This window comes from Coregonus clupeaformis, unplaced genomic scaffold, assembly GCF_020615455.1.
Source record: "Coregonus clupeaformis isolate EN_2021a unplaced genomic scaffold, ASM2061545v1 scaf1031, whole genome shotgun sequence".
NCBI lineage: Eukaryota > Metazoa > Chordata > Actinopteri > Salmoniformes > Salmonidae > Coregonus > Coregonus clupeaformis.
Genome location: NW_025534485.1, coordinates 85195 through 101371, shown reverse-complemented (window position 1 = coordinate 101371; position 16177 = coordinate 85195). Strand labels below are relative to the sequence as shown.

Here is a 16177-nt window from a genome sequence, read left to right as displayed (position 1 = left end):
GTGAATAGGACCATGCTGCAGCACCATCACTGACCAGTGAATAGGACAGAGGACCATGCTGCAGCACCATCACTGACTAGTGAATAGGACTATGCTGCAGCACCATCACTGACTAGTGAATAGGACAGAGGACCATGCTGCAGCACCATCACTGACTAGTGAATAGGACCATGCTGCAGCACCATCACTGACCAGTGAATAGGACAGAGGACCATGCTGCAGCACCATCACTGACCAGTGAATAGGACAGAGGACCATGCTGCAGCACCATCACTGACCAGTGAATAGGACAGAGGACCATGCTGCAGCACCATCACTGACCAGTGAATAGGACAGAGGACCATGCTGCAGCACCATCACTGACCAGTGAATAGGACCATGCTGCAGCACCATCACTGGCCAGTGAATAGGACAGAGGACCATGCTGCAGCACCATCACTGACTAGTGAATAGGACAGAGGACCATGCTGCAGCACCATCACTGGCCAGTGAATAGGACAGAGGACCATGCTGCAGCACCATCACTGACTAGTGAATAGGACAGAGGACCATGCTGCAGCACCATCACTGGCCAGTGAATAGGACCATGCTGCAGCACCATCACTGACTAGTGAATAGGACAGAGGACCATGCTGCAGCACCATCACTGACTAGTGAATAGGACAGAGGACCATGCTGCAGCACCATCACTGACTAGTGAATAGGACAGAGGACCATGCTGCAGCACCATCACTGACCAGTGAATAGGACCATGCTGCAGCACCTTCACTGACTAGTGAATAGGACCATGCTGCAGCACCATCACTGACCAGTGAATAGGACAGAGGACCATGCTGCAGCACCATCACTGACTAGTGAATAGGACAGGGGACCATGCTGCAGTAAAGTCAAGTCGTCAAATGATGCCGTAATTGAGCTATGACTGACAGAATGCTGGACAACAAACAATGTTGAAACGTTTTGGATCATATTATATTCTCTGTGTGAGCCCAATATAAACGGGACTTTATATTCTTGACTGCATGATAAATACCAGTATTGTATGACATGGGTTGCAACTTGGGATCATCATCACGGCTAGAATAGAAGAATAGATAAGTTCAGCATTTTCTTTAGTACATTTAATTCATATTCCAATAACATAGGAACAAATTACTAAATATTCATGGAGACAGCTAACAAATCAGAAGTATTTTCAGTTTGTTTATTTATTGAACAGAAACATGACACATTAGAATTACACTGCATGTATTGGACATTACTCTACTGCCTAGGCAGTGTGAATACGGGTCTAAGGCTGCATCCCAAATGGCTCGCTAATACTTTTGACCAGAGCTCATATAGTGCACTATAAAAGGGGATAGGGTGCTATTTGGGACGCACCCAGAGTCAAGATTGCACCATTCAACAAGTAGTTCCATCATGCTTCCTTTACCCATCAACACAGGTTATTCAATATAGAAAAGAAAAACATCTGGGTATATAAAAAAAAAAGCAGCATCATGCAGGAAGCCATAAATAAACATGTTTTGAATCATTAAAGTCCTTCAAGCTTTTTTATATATTGGTTTTCAAAGCTGCTCCTTCAGTACCATGTCAGTTCTTCTTGTAAATAAATGCCTCCTAGATGACAAAGTTAACACAATCTGAAAACATCCCACTCCTGTTCTTCACCAGCTGCTCTTGTAGGGCTCACCACCATCTCTAATATTATTACTATTCAGTGTCTTTGTAATATCGTTGGTAATAATACTACACTCTGTAGCATTAGCAGCTAGTCACTACACACAAGCAGAATACAACACATTCATATAAAAACCTTTGTAAATATCAAACATATAAAAGTGAAAAAAAGGGGGGTATTTAGAAAAGATATGCAGTCACCATATCAAAGAATATCATACCAGTCAACTTTAGTGAAAAACACCTTAGTAAAAAAAAAAAAACGACATTCTCCCAAGATGTGTCCCCCATGTCAAAGCTAGAGCCGGATTTCTCTCTCCACTTTCCCAGAGCATCAAAAAAGTCAAATAATGAGTTTCCAAAAATGTTAAAACACATAAAACTTTGAAATTAGTTTTACTTGAAATTGAGCCAAACTAATTTCAAACTTCAAATCAGTTAATATATTTCCCTACTTTTTTCAATTTCTACATTTTTAACGACGTAAAAAACAATTGGACACCGTTATTGAATCTCCATTTATTCACCGCACGGACCCTTTTGAGCGCGTTTCCGCACGGACCGTTTTAAGCGCAACACACAACACGCTCTGTGCACCGTCACTCTGCGCTCGGTGTCAGTAGCGCTGTTTGTCCCTTGTCGTGGGCTATGCGCACAGCTTTGAGCAACAGTTTTTAAGGAAAACGTACATAAAGTTAGACCATAAACACATTCCCAGGCGTTTCTTTAGAAAACAGCAAAAACATAATTTGTACAGAAGCAGTTAGCTAGCTAATCAAAATAATGTTTACAATGCCGTGGCTGAATGCCTCTTGATTCAACTAGCTAGCTAACTTCCCACAATGATTTTAATCAAAACAGGAAATCCATTCTCAGGTTAAAAGAGTTCAGAAAATGATCCCAATTCTAGTAGTAGCAGCTTGTGACTAGTTCATGTTGAAGAACATGGATAAGTATCCTAGGCTAGATCTAATAGCTGGATGATATTTTACATGAACTCAGACCTGGCTCATCTGTCGTTAATGTATTCTGTGGAAGTCCTAACATTGGACAGGTTTAAAAGCTCTTTGTCTCCATGGATACAGTTATTTTTTTCCTATAGTCAACCCTTCAAATCAGAAATTGTGAAAACACTCATTAGGAATGCCTGAAGCTTTCAGTACTTGAGTGCATGTGTCTGTTTGTAGCAAACGAGAAAGTGTTAAACTTCAAGAACATTGATAAGAGGGAGTAGGCCTACGGAAACATTGATAAGAGGGAGTAGACCTACTGAAACATTGGGAACATTAATATCTGTATGTTAGCAGTGACTTTTGAGTTGTTTATAGTGAAAATTCCATTTTAAAAACACTGACAGATTATTTTGTTTCTTTCCTTAACAATCAAAACATAGTATGCCTATAACTCAAAGCACTGCTTTTTTTAAATGAACAAATAGTTTTTAAGTGCCAAATTTGATCAAATTCTTAAATTATTACTAATTCTATTAACTCCGATTAATTATTTTAATCGTTTGACAGCCCTATTTAAAACTAAACAAATGTAGTTTTGCAATTTATTTCCTTTCTGGAAAACGTTTAAACTAAGTATGCTGTTACGGTAGCAATGTTATAACTCAGCTAGGAAGAGAAATGCATTTCATTTTGAATTTAAATTTTAAAAAAGGACAAAACGTATTTAATAAACTTCAGAGTACTCTGTTTCACCTCATCCCCCTCTTGTTCCACCTCCCTTTGATCAGTTTGTCACATTCACTTGTTCTCAGCTGTAGAAGTCCATCTCCCAGAATCCTCAGCTCTCCCAACCAAGAATTTGATTGCATGATTTCCCCACTGCTTCCTCTCCCCGGTGTCACGGTGACCAGGAATCAAATGCACCATCACCACTATACACAAACTCAGGGCCTGTCTGAATCCACCGATTGCACTATGAACAGTTATGTACTGTATGTACCAAGTCACTCAGGCTCTGTGTGGCTCTCAGAACTTGAAGAGGTTGATAAAGCCTTGTGGAGAAACCGGCTTACAGCAGCTCTCTGTGTTGTTGGCTGTGCAAGGGTGGTTCGTATCCTGAAACCACACAGAGAGAGAATTTAGTATAGTCAATTAATTCTAAAGAAACAAAAAATGTATTTCTGTCTAATTACTACTATGTAATAAGAAAGTGTTAGTTATAATTCTATATGCATTGAGAGAGAGAGAGAGAGAGACAGAGACAGTGAGAGAGACAGAGAGAGACAGAGAGAGAGAGACAGAGAGAGACAGAGAGTGAGAGGTTGGAATGAGAGATTGAAGAGTTCCCAGACCTACCTTCCAAAAGAGGATGTGGCAGTGTGTGCAGAACTGCAGGGTTTCGCTGTATTGCTCCCTGACAGGGTAGCAGCGACACAGCTTAAAGTACATCTTCTTCCACTCCAACTGACCCTTGTCTGACACCATCAAACGCTTACGGATCTGCACAGAGAGAGAATATACAAACATATAGAAACCTTGATTCATGTTTTACTCCATGGCCATTTGAGTATCAGATCAGAGATGTTGTCCTGTTTGTGAAATGCTAGCAGATTTTGAGATATGCACTGCAAAAAGAGATGCATTCAGCTTGTTTTGATTGCTTCTTAACTATGTGTGGTGCAGTGCTGGGTTCAATGAGGCTTGATAACAGTCAAACAAAACTGGTTTCCATTTATTCCATTAGACCATGAAAACCCAAACTATCCATGAATGCATGTGAAGAGAAGTGATGGTGTGCGTAGGTACAGTGTATACAGAAAGTATTCAGACCCCTCAACCTTTTCCACATTTTGTTACGTTACAGCCTTATTCTAAAATTGATTAACCAAAACAAATACCTCAATCTACACACAATACCCCATAATGACAAAGCAAAAACAGGTTTTTAGAATTTTTTGCTAATTTATAAAAACTTAAAAACAGAAATACCGTATTTGCATAAGTATTCAGACCCTTTGCTATGAGACTCGAAATTGAGCTCAGGTGCATCCTGTTTCCATTGATCATCCTTGAGATGTTTCTACAACTTGATTGGAGTCCACCTGTGGTAAATCCAATTGATTGGACATGAATTGGAAAGGCACACACCTGTCTGTATAAGGTCCCACAGTTGACAATGCATGTCAGAGCAAAAACCAAGCCATGAGGTCGAAGGAATTGTCCGTAGAGCTCCGAGACAGGATTGTGTCGAGGCACATATCTGGGGAAGAACACCAAAAAATGTCTGCAGCTTTGAAGGTCCCCAAGAACACAGTGGCCTCCATCATTCTTAAATGGAACCACCAAGACTCTTCCTAGAGCTGGCCGCCCGGCCAAACTGAACAATCGGGGGAGAAGGGCCTTGGTCAGGGAGGTTTCCAACAACCCGATGGTCACTCTGACAGAGCTCCAGAGTTCCTCTGTGGAGATGGGAGAACCTTCCAGAAGGACAACCATCTCTGCAGCACTCCACCAATCAGGCCTTTATGGTAGAGTGGCCAGATGGAAACCACTCCTCAGTAAAAGGCACATGACAGCCCGCTTGGAGTTTTCCAAATGGCACCTAAAGGACTCTCAGACCATGAGAAACAAGATTCTCTGGTCTGATGAAATCAAGATTCAACTCTTTGGCCTGAATGCCAAGCGTCACATCTGGAGGAAACCTGGCACCATCCCTACGGTGAAGCATGGTGGTGGCAGCATCATGCTGTGGGGATGTTTTTCAGCGGCAGGGACTGGGAGACTAGTCAGGATCGAGGGAAAGATGAATGGAGCAAAGTACAGAGATCCTTGATGAAAACCTGCTCCAGAGCACTCAGGACCTCAGACTGGGGCGAAGGTTCACCTTCCAACAGGACAACGACCCTAAGCACAAAGCCAAGACAACGCAGGAGTGGCTTCGGGACAAGTCTCTGAATGTCCTTGAGTGGCCCAGCCAGAGCCCGGACTTGAACCCGATCAAACATCTCTGGAGAGACCTGAAAATAGCTGTGCAGCGACGCTCCCCATCCAACCTGACAGAGCTTGAGAAGATCTGCAGAGAGGAATGGGAGAATCTCCCCAAGTGTGCCAAGCTTGTAGCGTCATGCCCAAGAAGACTCGAAGGCTGTAATCGCTGCCAAAGGTGCTTCAACAAAGTGCTGAGTAAAGGGTCTGAATACTTATGTAAATGTACTATTTCTGGGTTTTATTTTTTTCCCCCGAAGGCACTGTATATATATAGTCTGTACCATTACCTGTCGGTCAGTGAAGTGGTACTGGCAGAGCCTCTTCCACAACAGCCTGTCCTCAGTGAGCTGTCCCAGGTCTGGAGTCACCTGTCCCAGACTGACCAGGTCCCTGCCATCTGACAGATGCTCCATGATGTTCAGCTGCAAGCTGGCAGGCAGGTCCGTTAGGGTCATACCCTTAGACACAGGCTGAAGGGGGACACAGAGACAGACACAGGGTTGTAAGCTTTTGCTTACTTCCTTTCTACCTTCAGCAAAAATCATATTCCTTATATACATTCTAATAAAGGGGTAGGCATCTCTAGTCCTGGGGTGTCAATATCAGTGATTGGCTGGATTCCACCTACCTGGTCTCATAGGTCTAAAACGAAGAAGGTAAACCCAGAAACTTGGAAATGCCTGCAGCATTCCAGGACCAGGGTTCCCCCCATTCTAATATATTCCTTCATTTCCTTGACAGATTGGTTTTGATCCTGTAAAAAGCGTGGTGCTCACCCTAACTAACTAACCGTGCCTGTCCGACTCACCCTGTTGATCTGAATGTTGTCCAGCTGTTGTTGCCACTGTAGGATGTTCTCCATGCGGTGGACCCAACAGTTGATGTTCCCCACCAGAACAGACTTCCCCATATCCTGCACCAGGCCACACAGAGACACATACAGGGTCTGGAGAAGCTCCTTGATGGGACGAACGTTCTGCTGGTCGTCTAGGACTGTGGAGGGAGAGGCCAAGAAAACGTGTTCAGCAACTCTCAGAAGACAATGGAAGTGGACTTCAACAGTACTTCTTAACTTTGTATTATGAAGGTGTTATTTTAAAAAAGGACACACTGTGTCAGTCCAGTTAATAGACACGGTGTTCTGTGCCCCTTGGCAGTGCTATTTGCACACAAGATCTACCAATGGGTTTAGAACGTTTCCTAAACAACCGGACCCTTTGTTTAGCTGAAGGAACATTTAGTTTACCATCAGATCACAGAGGACTGTGTGCTGACTGTCATTATTTCCACTGAGAACCATTATGTAGTGGTCATTCACCATTACATCTTCCATCATTAAAACACGCTGGTCACTGAGATCATGGTTCAATCGGTTTTAATAACATTTACACATCCTGTTTTTATTAGTGCTCCACAGACCTGGTCTCTGAGGTTGCTGACATGATAAGAGGAAGTATGCAGGTACACAATAATAAACTAGGTGAAGTCATGAAGAGAGAAAGAGGAAGATAGAAAGAGGGAGAGGGGAAAGAGGGGAGAGAGGGAGAGAAGGATTGAGTTTGAAACCCAGAATGAGAAGAGAAAGACAGCTCACCTTTCTGCACCACTCTCTCCAGGATGTTCATGTAATTCTTCTGAGCCACTCCGCTGAGCGAGGGCAGCTGGGACTTGGCAATGAGCTCCAGCAGCTAGAGAGACAGAGACAGAGACAGAGACAGAGAGAGAGAGAGAGAGAGAGAGAGAGAGAGAGAGAGAGAGAGAGAGAGAGAGCAGAGAGAGGAGAGAGAGAGAGAGAGAGAAGGAGCGAGAGAGAGATAGAGGGAGAGAGAGAGAGAGAGAGAACAGACATAAACATCAGCAGGCCTACTGTCAGACTCACAGACTCTCTGTTCCTCCATTACTTACTGCTTGTTATGCTTCTCTGTCTGAGTCACAAATAGCAGGTTAGTGCACTAAGCCCTATGGGTCCTGGTCTAAAGTAGTGCACTACAAAGGGAATAGGGTGCAATTTGGGATTCAACATGTTCCTCCATGACTTACTGCTTGTTATGCTTCAGGACAGACAGACAGCCAGACAGACAGCCAGACAGCCAGACAGCCAGACAGCCAGACAGCCAGACAGACAGCCAGACAGCCAGGCCTAATTTCAAAACAACAAACTCCAGGTCTATATCTACCAGCAGACTGTTAGAATGGAGGAGGTGTTTGGACCATCTGCACCTGTCTAGAACTCTAGACCGTTGGATACACAGACACATTCTTGAAAGGGACATCTGCGCATGAATCCTATAGGGGCTTGAGAGCGTGTGTGTGTGTGTGTGAGAGTGTTTGTGTGCTTGCATGGCTACAGTATCCCTGTCACTTTAAAGAAGCTACTAGAACAGTGTTCCTCCTGGCTGGGGCAGGTCGTGTTGCCCAACCCCTGGCTGGGGCAGGTCGTGTTGCCCAACCCCTGGCTGGGGCAGGTCGTGTTGCCCAACCCCTGGCTGGGGCAGGTCGTGTTGCCCAACCCCTGGGGCAGGTCGTGTTGCCCAACCCCTGGCTGGGGCAGGTCGTGTTGCCCAACCCCTGGCTGGGGCAGGTTGTGTTGCCCAACCCCTGGCTGGGGCAGGTCGTGTTGCCCAACCCTGGGGCAGGTCGTGTTGCCCAACCCGCTGGGCAGGTCGTGTTGCCCAACCCTGGCTGGGGCAGGTCGTGTTGCCCAACCCTGGCTGGGGCAGGGTCGTGTTGCCCAACCGCTGGCTGGGGCAGGTCGTGTTGCCCAACCCCTGGCTGGGGCAGGTCGTGTTGCCCAACCCCTGGCTGGGGCAGGTCGTGTTGCCCAACCCCTGGCTGGGGCAGGTCGTGTTGCCCAACCCCTGGCTGGGGCAGGTCGTGTTGCCCAACCCTGGGGCAGGTTGTGTTGCCCCAACCCCTGGCTGGGGCAGGTCGTGTTGCCCAACCCTGGGGCAGGTCGTGTTGCCCAACCCCTGGGGCAGGTCGTGTTGCCCAACCCCTGGCTGGGGCAGGTCGTGTTGCCCAACCCCTGGCTGGGGCAGGTCGTGTTGCCCAACCCCTGGCTGGGGCAGGTCGTGTTGCCCAACCCCTGGCTGGGGCAGGTCGTGTTGCCCAACCCCTGGGGCAGGTCGTGTTGCCCAACCCCTGGGGCAGGTCGTGTTGCCCAACCCCTGGGGCAGGTCGTGTTGCCCAACCCCTGGGGCAGGTCGTGTCTGATACACAAGACCCCTGATGAGAGATAAAAGGACGAGAGGGTTCAAGGGGTGACTATTGTCCAACCCTGACAGTGGACCCACACCAGGGCATGGTGTCTCTGGTCCAACCACAGTGGACACCACGACCCAGGGCAGGGTGTCTCTAGTCCCAACACAGTGTACACCACGACCAGGGGCAGGGGTGACTCTAGTCCAACACAGTGTACACCACGACCAGGGCAGGGTGACTCTAGTCCAACACAGTGTACACCACGACCAGGGCAGGGTGTCTCTAGTCCAACACAGTGTACACCACGACCAGGGCAGGGTGACTCTAGTCCAACACAGTGTACACCACACCAGGGCAGGGTGACTCTAGTCCAACACAGTGTACACCACGACCAGGGCAGGGTGACTCTAGTCCAACACAGTGTACACCACGACCAGGGCAGGGTGACTCTAGTCCAACACAGTGTACACCACGACCAGGGCAGGGTGTCTCTAGTCCAACACAGTGTACACCACGACCAGGGCAGGGTGACTCTAGTCCAACACAGTGTACACCACGACCAGGGCAGGGTGTCTCTAGTCCAACACAGTGTACACCACATCAGGCCAGGGTGTCTCTAGTCCAACACAGTGTACACCACGACCAGGGCAGGGTGTCTCTAGTCCAACACAGTGTACACCACTCGACCAGGGCAGGGTGTCTCTAGTCCAACACAGTGTACACCACGACCAGGGCAGGGTGTCTCTAGTCCAACACAGTGTACACCACGACCAGGGCAGGGCGTCTCTAGTCCAACACAGTGTACACCACGACCAGGGCAGGGTGTCTCTAGTCCAACACAGTGTACACCACGACCAGGGCAGGGTGTCTCTAGTCCAACACAGTGTACACCACGACCAGGGCAGGGCGTCTCTAGTCCAACACAGTGTACACCACGACCAGGGCAGGGGTGACTCTAGTCCAACACAGTGTACACCACTGACCAGGGCAGGGCGTCTCTAGTCCAACACAGTGTACACCACGACCAGGGCAGGGTGTCTCTAGTCCAACACAGTGTACACCACGACCAGGGCAGGGTGACTCTAGTCCAACACAGTGTACACCACGACCAGGGCAGGGTGACTCTAGTCCAACACAGTGTACACCACGACCAGGGCAGGGTGTCTCTAGTCCAACACAGTGTACACCACGACCAGGGCAGGGTGTCTCTAGTTCAACACAGTGTACACCACGACCAGGGCAGGGTCAACAGTAGGAGTTCTTCACATTAAGTGTTTGTTTTCATTCAATGATAGATGAATCGTTTTCATGCACATTCTTTCACTTGGGAAATACTGAACCAAACATCTTAAGTTAGATGTAAAATTGTGCGACTAAGATCTCCTCTGCAAAAATGTCAAAATTAATGACAGATTGGGGCCTCCCGAGTGGCGCAGCGGTCCAAGGCACTGAATCGCAGTACTAGAAGCGTCACTACAGACCCGGGTTCGTTCCCAGGCTGTGTCACAACCGGCCGTGATCGAGAGACCCATAGGGTTAGGGGAGGGTATGGCTGGAGGGGGAGGGTACGGCTGGAGGGAGAGGGTACGGCTGGAGGGGAGGGAGTATGGAGGAGGGGAGGGTACGGCTGGAGGGGGAGGGTACGGCTGGAGGGGGAGGGTACGGCTGGAGGGGGAGGGTACGGCTGGAGGGAGGAAGGCTGGAGGGAGGTTCGGCTGGAGGGGCTTTAGTTGCTCTAGCGACTCCTTGTGGCGGGCCGGGCGCCTGCAGGCTGACCTCGGTCGTCAGGTGAACGGTGCTTCCTCCGACACGTTGGTGCGGCTGGCTTCCGGGTTAAGCGGGCGGGTGTTAAGAAGCGTGGTTTGGCGGGTCATGTTTCGGAGGACGCACGACTCGACCTTCGCCTCCTGAGCCCGTTGGGGAGTTGCAGCGATGAGACAAGATCGAAAAAGGGGGTAAAATACCTAAATAAATCATTCATTTTATTTATTGAGTCATCTTCAATTCGGACTATTTTTAGGAAATGGCTACAGCGTCTCAAAATGGACCCTTTTATCGAGTTGGGCTAGCGAAGGTCTTTTATCTCGTTGGGCTAGCGAAGGTCTTTTATGGAGTTGGGCTAGCGAAGGTCTTTTATGGAGTTGGGCTAGCGAAAGTCTTTTATGGAGTTGGGCTAGCGAAGGTCTTTTTATGGAGTTGGGCTAGCGAAGGTCTTTTATGGAGTTGGGCTAGCGAAGGTCTTTTATGGAGTTGGGCTAGCGAAGGTCTTTATCGAGTTGGGCTAGCGAAGGTCTTTTATCGAGTTGGGCTAGCGGGGTCTTTATGGAGTTGGGCTAGCGAAGGTCTTTTATGGAGTTGGGCTAGCGAAGGTCTTTTATGGAGTTGGGCTAGCGAAGGTCTTTTATGGAGTTGGGCTAGCGAAGGTCTTTTATGGAGTTGGGCTAGCGAAGGTCTTTTATGGAGTTGGGCTAGCGAAGGTCTTTATGGAGTTGGGCTAGCGAAGGTCTTTTATGGAGTTGGGCTAGCGAAGGTCTTTTATGGAGTTGGGCTAGCGAAGGTATTTTATGGAGTTGGGCTAGCGAAGGTCTTTTATGGAGTTGGGCTAGCGAAGGTCTTTTATGGAGTTGGGCTAGCGAAGGTCTTTTATCGAGTTCGCTAGCGAAGGTCTTTTATGGAGTTGGGCTAGCGAAGGTCTTTTATCGAGTTGGGCTAGCGAAGGTCTTTTATCGAGTTCGCAGCGAAGGTCTTTATCGAGTTGGGCTAGCGAGGTCTTTTATGGAGTTGGGCTAGCGGGTATTTTTATGGAGTTGGGCTAGCGAAGGTCTTTATGGAGTTGGGCTAGCGAAGGTCTTTATGGAGTTGGGCTAGCGAAGGTCTTTTTATCGAGTTCGGGCTAGCAAGGTCTTTATGGAGTTGGGCTAGCGAAGGTCTTTTTATCGAGTTGGGCTAGCGAAGGTCTTTTATCGAGTTGGGCTAGCGAAGGTCTTTTATGGAGTTGGGCTAGCGAAGGTCTTTTATGGAGTTGGGCTAGCGAAGGTCTTTTATGGAGTTGGGCTAGCGAAGGTCTTTTATCGCGTTGGGCTAGCGAAGGTCTTTTATCTCGTTGGGCTAGCGAAGGTCTTTTATGGAGTTGGGCTAGCGAAGGTCTTTTATCGAGTTGGGCTAGCGAAGGTCTTTTATGGAGTTGGGCTAGCGAAGGTCTTTTATGGAGTTGGGCTAGCGAAGGTCTTTTATCGAGTTGGGCTAGCGAAGGTCTTTTATCGAGTTGGGCTAGCGAAGGTCTTTTATCGCGTTGGGCTAGCGAAGGTCTTTTATGGAGTTGGGCTAGCGAAGGTCTTTATGGGTTGGGCTAGCGAAGGTCTTTTATCGAGTTCGAAGCGGGGTCTTTATGGAGTTAGGCTGTAAGGTCTTTTATGGAGTTCGGGCTGGCGGGTCTTTTATGGAGTTGGGCTAGCGAAGGTCTTTTATGGAGTTGGGCTAGCGAAGGTCTTTTATCGAGTTGGGCTAGGCGCCAGCCAAACCGAAGCACGCGGAAGACTTTCCCCTCCACCCCCTCTTCACAGCCCCAACAAGTGTCTGTGTGTGGAGCAATGGCAGCTGTAGGTCAGGGCACTTTTAGCCACCCCTCCACACTGACTAAACGTCAACGTAGCTTTGTCCGTCTCTATTTCCACTAACCCAGAGAGCATTGCCTACTAGGTCAACATGTAGCTGGTTTTCCATGACCGTTGTTGTGTCACCCTATGGGCCCTGCTCAAACGTAGTGCACTATATAGGGAATAGGGTGCCATTTGGGATGCAGTGGTTGTTTCCAGTCTGTGGTAAACCTGATCTGTGTAACCGAGACCCTCACTAATACCATGATGACACAGCAGTACACTGACCTGGACAACATATCCCAGACCAATATATATCGGACCCTACTACCATTACCTAGATATTATTCTGCTGATCGTCTGTACTTACTGCCCACACCAGTTTCAGAATAATCTAGTTCTCTGTTAATCAACAGAGAGAGAACACCAAACACACACACGGTATCTCTCTCCCTGACAGTCTCTCTCTCTCCCTCACAGTCCACTGTGAGTTGAGACAGAGAATATCTCCAAAGGGCCTCTTGTCTGGAGAGAAGTGATAAGGCCCAGAGAGAGCGAGAAACAGCAGAGAGAGAGAGAAACAGCACACAGAGAGAGAGAGAGAAACAGCAAACACAGAGAGAGAGAGAAACAGCACACAGAGAGAGAGAGAAACAGCACACAGAGAGAGAGAGAGAGAGAAACAGCACACAGAAAGAGAGAGAGAGAAACAGCACACAGAGAGAGAGAGAGAAACATCACACAGAGAGAGAAACATCACAGAGAGAGAAACATCACAGAGAGAGAAACATCACAGAGAGAGAAACATCACAGAGAGAGAAACGAAGCAAGGAAGAGAAGAGAGAGACCTACACGCCCAGAACATAACACAGCCCTTTAAACACCCCTCAGTACACTACTCTCTGTGGTAACACCCATTCATGTTCAACACCACATTAGTATGCATGCATGGTGTGATGTTTGTCATTTTCCTAAGGTGACGCCAAAGGACAATTCACATCCTCGGATGGACAATACAATTATTTTCCATCTCATAGCATTCCCTTCATGATGATTTAACCCAGGAGTAGTAGTACCGAGAAGTCAACTCACCCGTACGACGTAGTTGAACCTCCTGCTGTCCTTGATGGCACTGCAGAAGTCCAGCCGGTTGAAAGCTTCTCCCAGTGTGCAGTATCCATGGCGCTGGGATAATCAGATGATCAGGTATTACGGTCTGGTTTTACTGCTACAGGGTACACTGTAACGGTTTATGTTTAGAATGACAACGTTAAAGAGAGTCCCTTTCCTCACCTCTTTAGTGCTTCCTTTGTGAACATAAATCCATTTCTCTTTGTGGAAATCTGTAGGGAAAGGAGACTGTGTTACTGAGGTCGTGAAAAGTACTGCGCGTCACTGTGCAGTGGGCATTTGTTGTGTAATTGGCCGGTCTATACTGTAGATTCAATTACAAGGAATCTTTGTGTTGTTGTTCATGAAGTCTTTCCTTCTCTTCTTAACTGCCATGTCGTATGCCAGCAGCACATTCTCCTGGAAGCGCTCTTCCTCTGTTTTGCAATAGCTGGAAGACAGACCACACATCCAGTTACACATCTGGTGTACAAAAGCTAAACTTCTGTAGTAAAAAAAAAAAAAAAAACGCTGAGTTTATATCGTTGTATGAAATGTTTAAAATGGCTCATTTGAGATGATACTATGTTTTCCAACAGGTGGGGCCTATAGTTGACTTCAAATTGCCTGGAGTCAGGACACACTGTAAATCCAACAGATGTCTACTAACCCCATAACTTGTACAGTAGTTATTTATAGCACAATGATTAACGACTAGGAACACAGGCTCAAACACGCAATAACAACAATCGCAGTCTCCCGCTTAGAGTATAACAGCAATAGCTAATACTGTATTGTGAGGAACGTCAGATAAGTGATGGATTCAATGGGCTTTATTGGCATGGGAAACGTGTGTTAACATTGCCAAAGCAAGGGAAGTAGATAGTAAACAAGTGAAATAAACAATAACAATTAACAGTAAACATTACACTCAGAAGTCTCTCTCTCTCTCTCTCTCTCTCTCAGCATTTCATGGGAAAATTCCTTGGATAACTTGATGGCGCACTTCAGTTGTTCTCCATTTCACTAGCTGGTGTTGATGCTGCGCAAGCCAAAATGTATCAAGAAGCACGGATACTGACCTCACGTCTGAGTCATTGCTGTTTTTGTCGTCTGAGGAATAATTTTTCCATCCCTCTTCAGTTTTAACCCAGCTCTGACCGGGGGACCTCCAATCCTGTCCAAGAAAAGGCATTCTCGACAGTTTAAATCAACAGTGCCGAAAGAAGATTACAGTTCCGACTTTATGTTGAAGAGCGTTAAATGTTCTAAGATGCAGATATTTAGTTTTTCCTCTGCCGTCTGGTCTTTAATAAAGTATTGTCTTTGATGTCTTGTCTAGTATTGTGACTGCGCAGCTGCCTTTATATTCTCCAGCGAACAATCCGGAAAGTAAACACTTGAGCTCCGCCCCCTTTTGGAAACTGTGCAGCAACACGTGGCTTTGTTTATGATCTTTATTGCGAAACGACCCAGGGAAGGACTATTATCACCCACAGTGGGTGTTTGGGGGGCAAATATCCTATTCTGGAAGATACATTAACCCCTTTAAACTGCTGAATCAGAGCTGTTTCATTTGACCTAGACACAACAAGCCTTTCTTGATGATTTAGTTAAAATAATCTTACGGTAAATTTAAAAAAAACACAGGCCAGAACTCCTTCAGGCTCAGTTTCTTTCAATTCCCCTGACTCGTCCCTGGAAGTTAAAAATGAAGTCTTGTCTCTTCTCAGGATTCTGTTAGAGTGCAGGGTTACATTGTGGAAACAAGAGGGGGAGGGAGGTTGAGCCACCCTCTAGGAAACCACACACAAAATTAATCATTTCACCACATTTTAGGAAGAGGTCATCATGTCATGGAGTCTGTGAAGGAAGATACCACTTGGAAAAAGTGTTAAGCAAGTTATGTCCCCAAAAAATTGATTTTCACCAAGTCAAATTAATTTATTGCGCTAGAGGTTTCATGATGCTTGTATCTAAACCAAAGTATATACTTTTAAGATTGTTCTATACATCAGTTGGGGTCTCTATAAGCATCAATGTGAGGTCCTAAACCTAGTATGAAAGTGCATCATTGTAGCTGTGTGGGCTAGTATAGTCCAAATATTTGCCTTGGGGTAAGTTGAGCCAATGGCCATGGGGTAACCAATGGTTGAGCCAATGGCCATGGGGTAACCAATGGTTGAGCCAATGGCCATGGGGTAACCAATGGTTGAGCCAATGGCCATGGGGTAACCAATGGTTGAGCCAATGGCCATGGGGTAACCAATGGTTGAGCCAATGGCCATGGGGTAACCAATGGTTGAGCCAATGGCCATGGGGGTAACCAATGGTTGAGCCAATGGCCATGGGGTAACCAATGGTTGAGCCAATGGCCATGGGGTAACCAATGGTTGAGCCAATGGCCATGGGGTAACCAATGGTTGAGCCAATGGCCATGGGGTAACCAATGGTTGAGCCAATGGCCATGGGGTAACCAATGGTTGAGCCAATGGCCATGGGGTAACCAATGGTTGAGCCAATGGCAAGTTGAGCAAATTGAAATATTTTCTTCCCAGGCATAATGCAAGGCATTATCGCTGGGATATGAGGATACAGGGCCTGGCCTATGTTAAAAGTGTTTAACTGGAGTGGCTAACTGGAGCT

The 16177-nt window shown here is 47.0% G+C and overlaps 2 protein-coding genes across 4 annotated transcripts in view; one reads left to right on the top strand and one right to left on the bottom strand.

Moving 5' to 3' along the window:
• LOC121542574 (PRELI domain containing protein 3A) overlaps positions 1-14706 on the top strand; it is a 37426-nt gene extending 22720 nt beyond the window's left edge. For 2 of the 3 annotated variants that reach the window (XM_041851994.2, XM_041851992.2), the window contains one exon: positions 14498-14706. In XM_041851994.2, the coding sequence (XP_041707928.1) occupies positions 14498-14524 (27 nt within the window). In that variant the 3' untranslated portion in view covers positions 14525-14706. Of the gene's footprint in view, positions 1-6456; positions 6543-14497 lie in introns of those variants that run through there. The other variant, XM_041851993.2, reaches the window with a different exon arrangement.
• LOC121542573 (F-box only protein 32) lies at positions 1191-15512 on the bottom strand. The gene is made up of 9 exons (XM_041851990.2): positions 14614-15512; positions 13873-13982; positions 13715-13764; positions 13514-13606; positions 7219-7312; positions 6433-6617; positions 5912-6094; positions 3993-4136; positions 1191-3752 (listed from the first exon to the last, which is right to left on the bottom strand). Exons 1-9 carry the CDS (start codon positions 14724-14726, stop codon positions 3663-3665), a joined length of 1062 nt encoding a protein of 353 aa, XP_041707924.1. The 5' UTR covers positions 14727-15512; the 3' UTR covers positions 1191-3662.
• Between the last annotated feature and the right edge of the window lie 665 nt (positions 15513-16177).

What these genes read in the sequence shown, in the direction of transcription:
- LOC121542573 (XM_041851990.2), bottom strand. Translation starts at nt 14,726, where the DNA reads ATGCCTTTTCTTGGACAGGATTGGAGGTCCCCCGGTCAGAGCTGGGTT. An exon ending in ACAACATTCAGATCAACAGG is followed by an intron (nt 6,095 to 6,432) that starts GTGAGTCGGACA and finishes GTCCCCCTTCAG; the next exon opens with CCTGTGTCTAAGGGTATGAC. An exon ending in GCCACATCCTCTTTTGGAAG is followed by an intron (nt 3,753 to 3,992) that starts GTAGGTCTGGGA and finishes GTGTGGTTTCAG; the next exon opens with GATACGAACCACCCTTGCAC.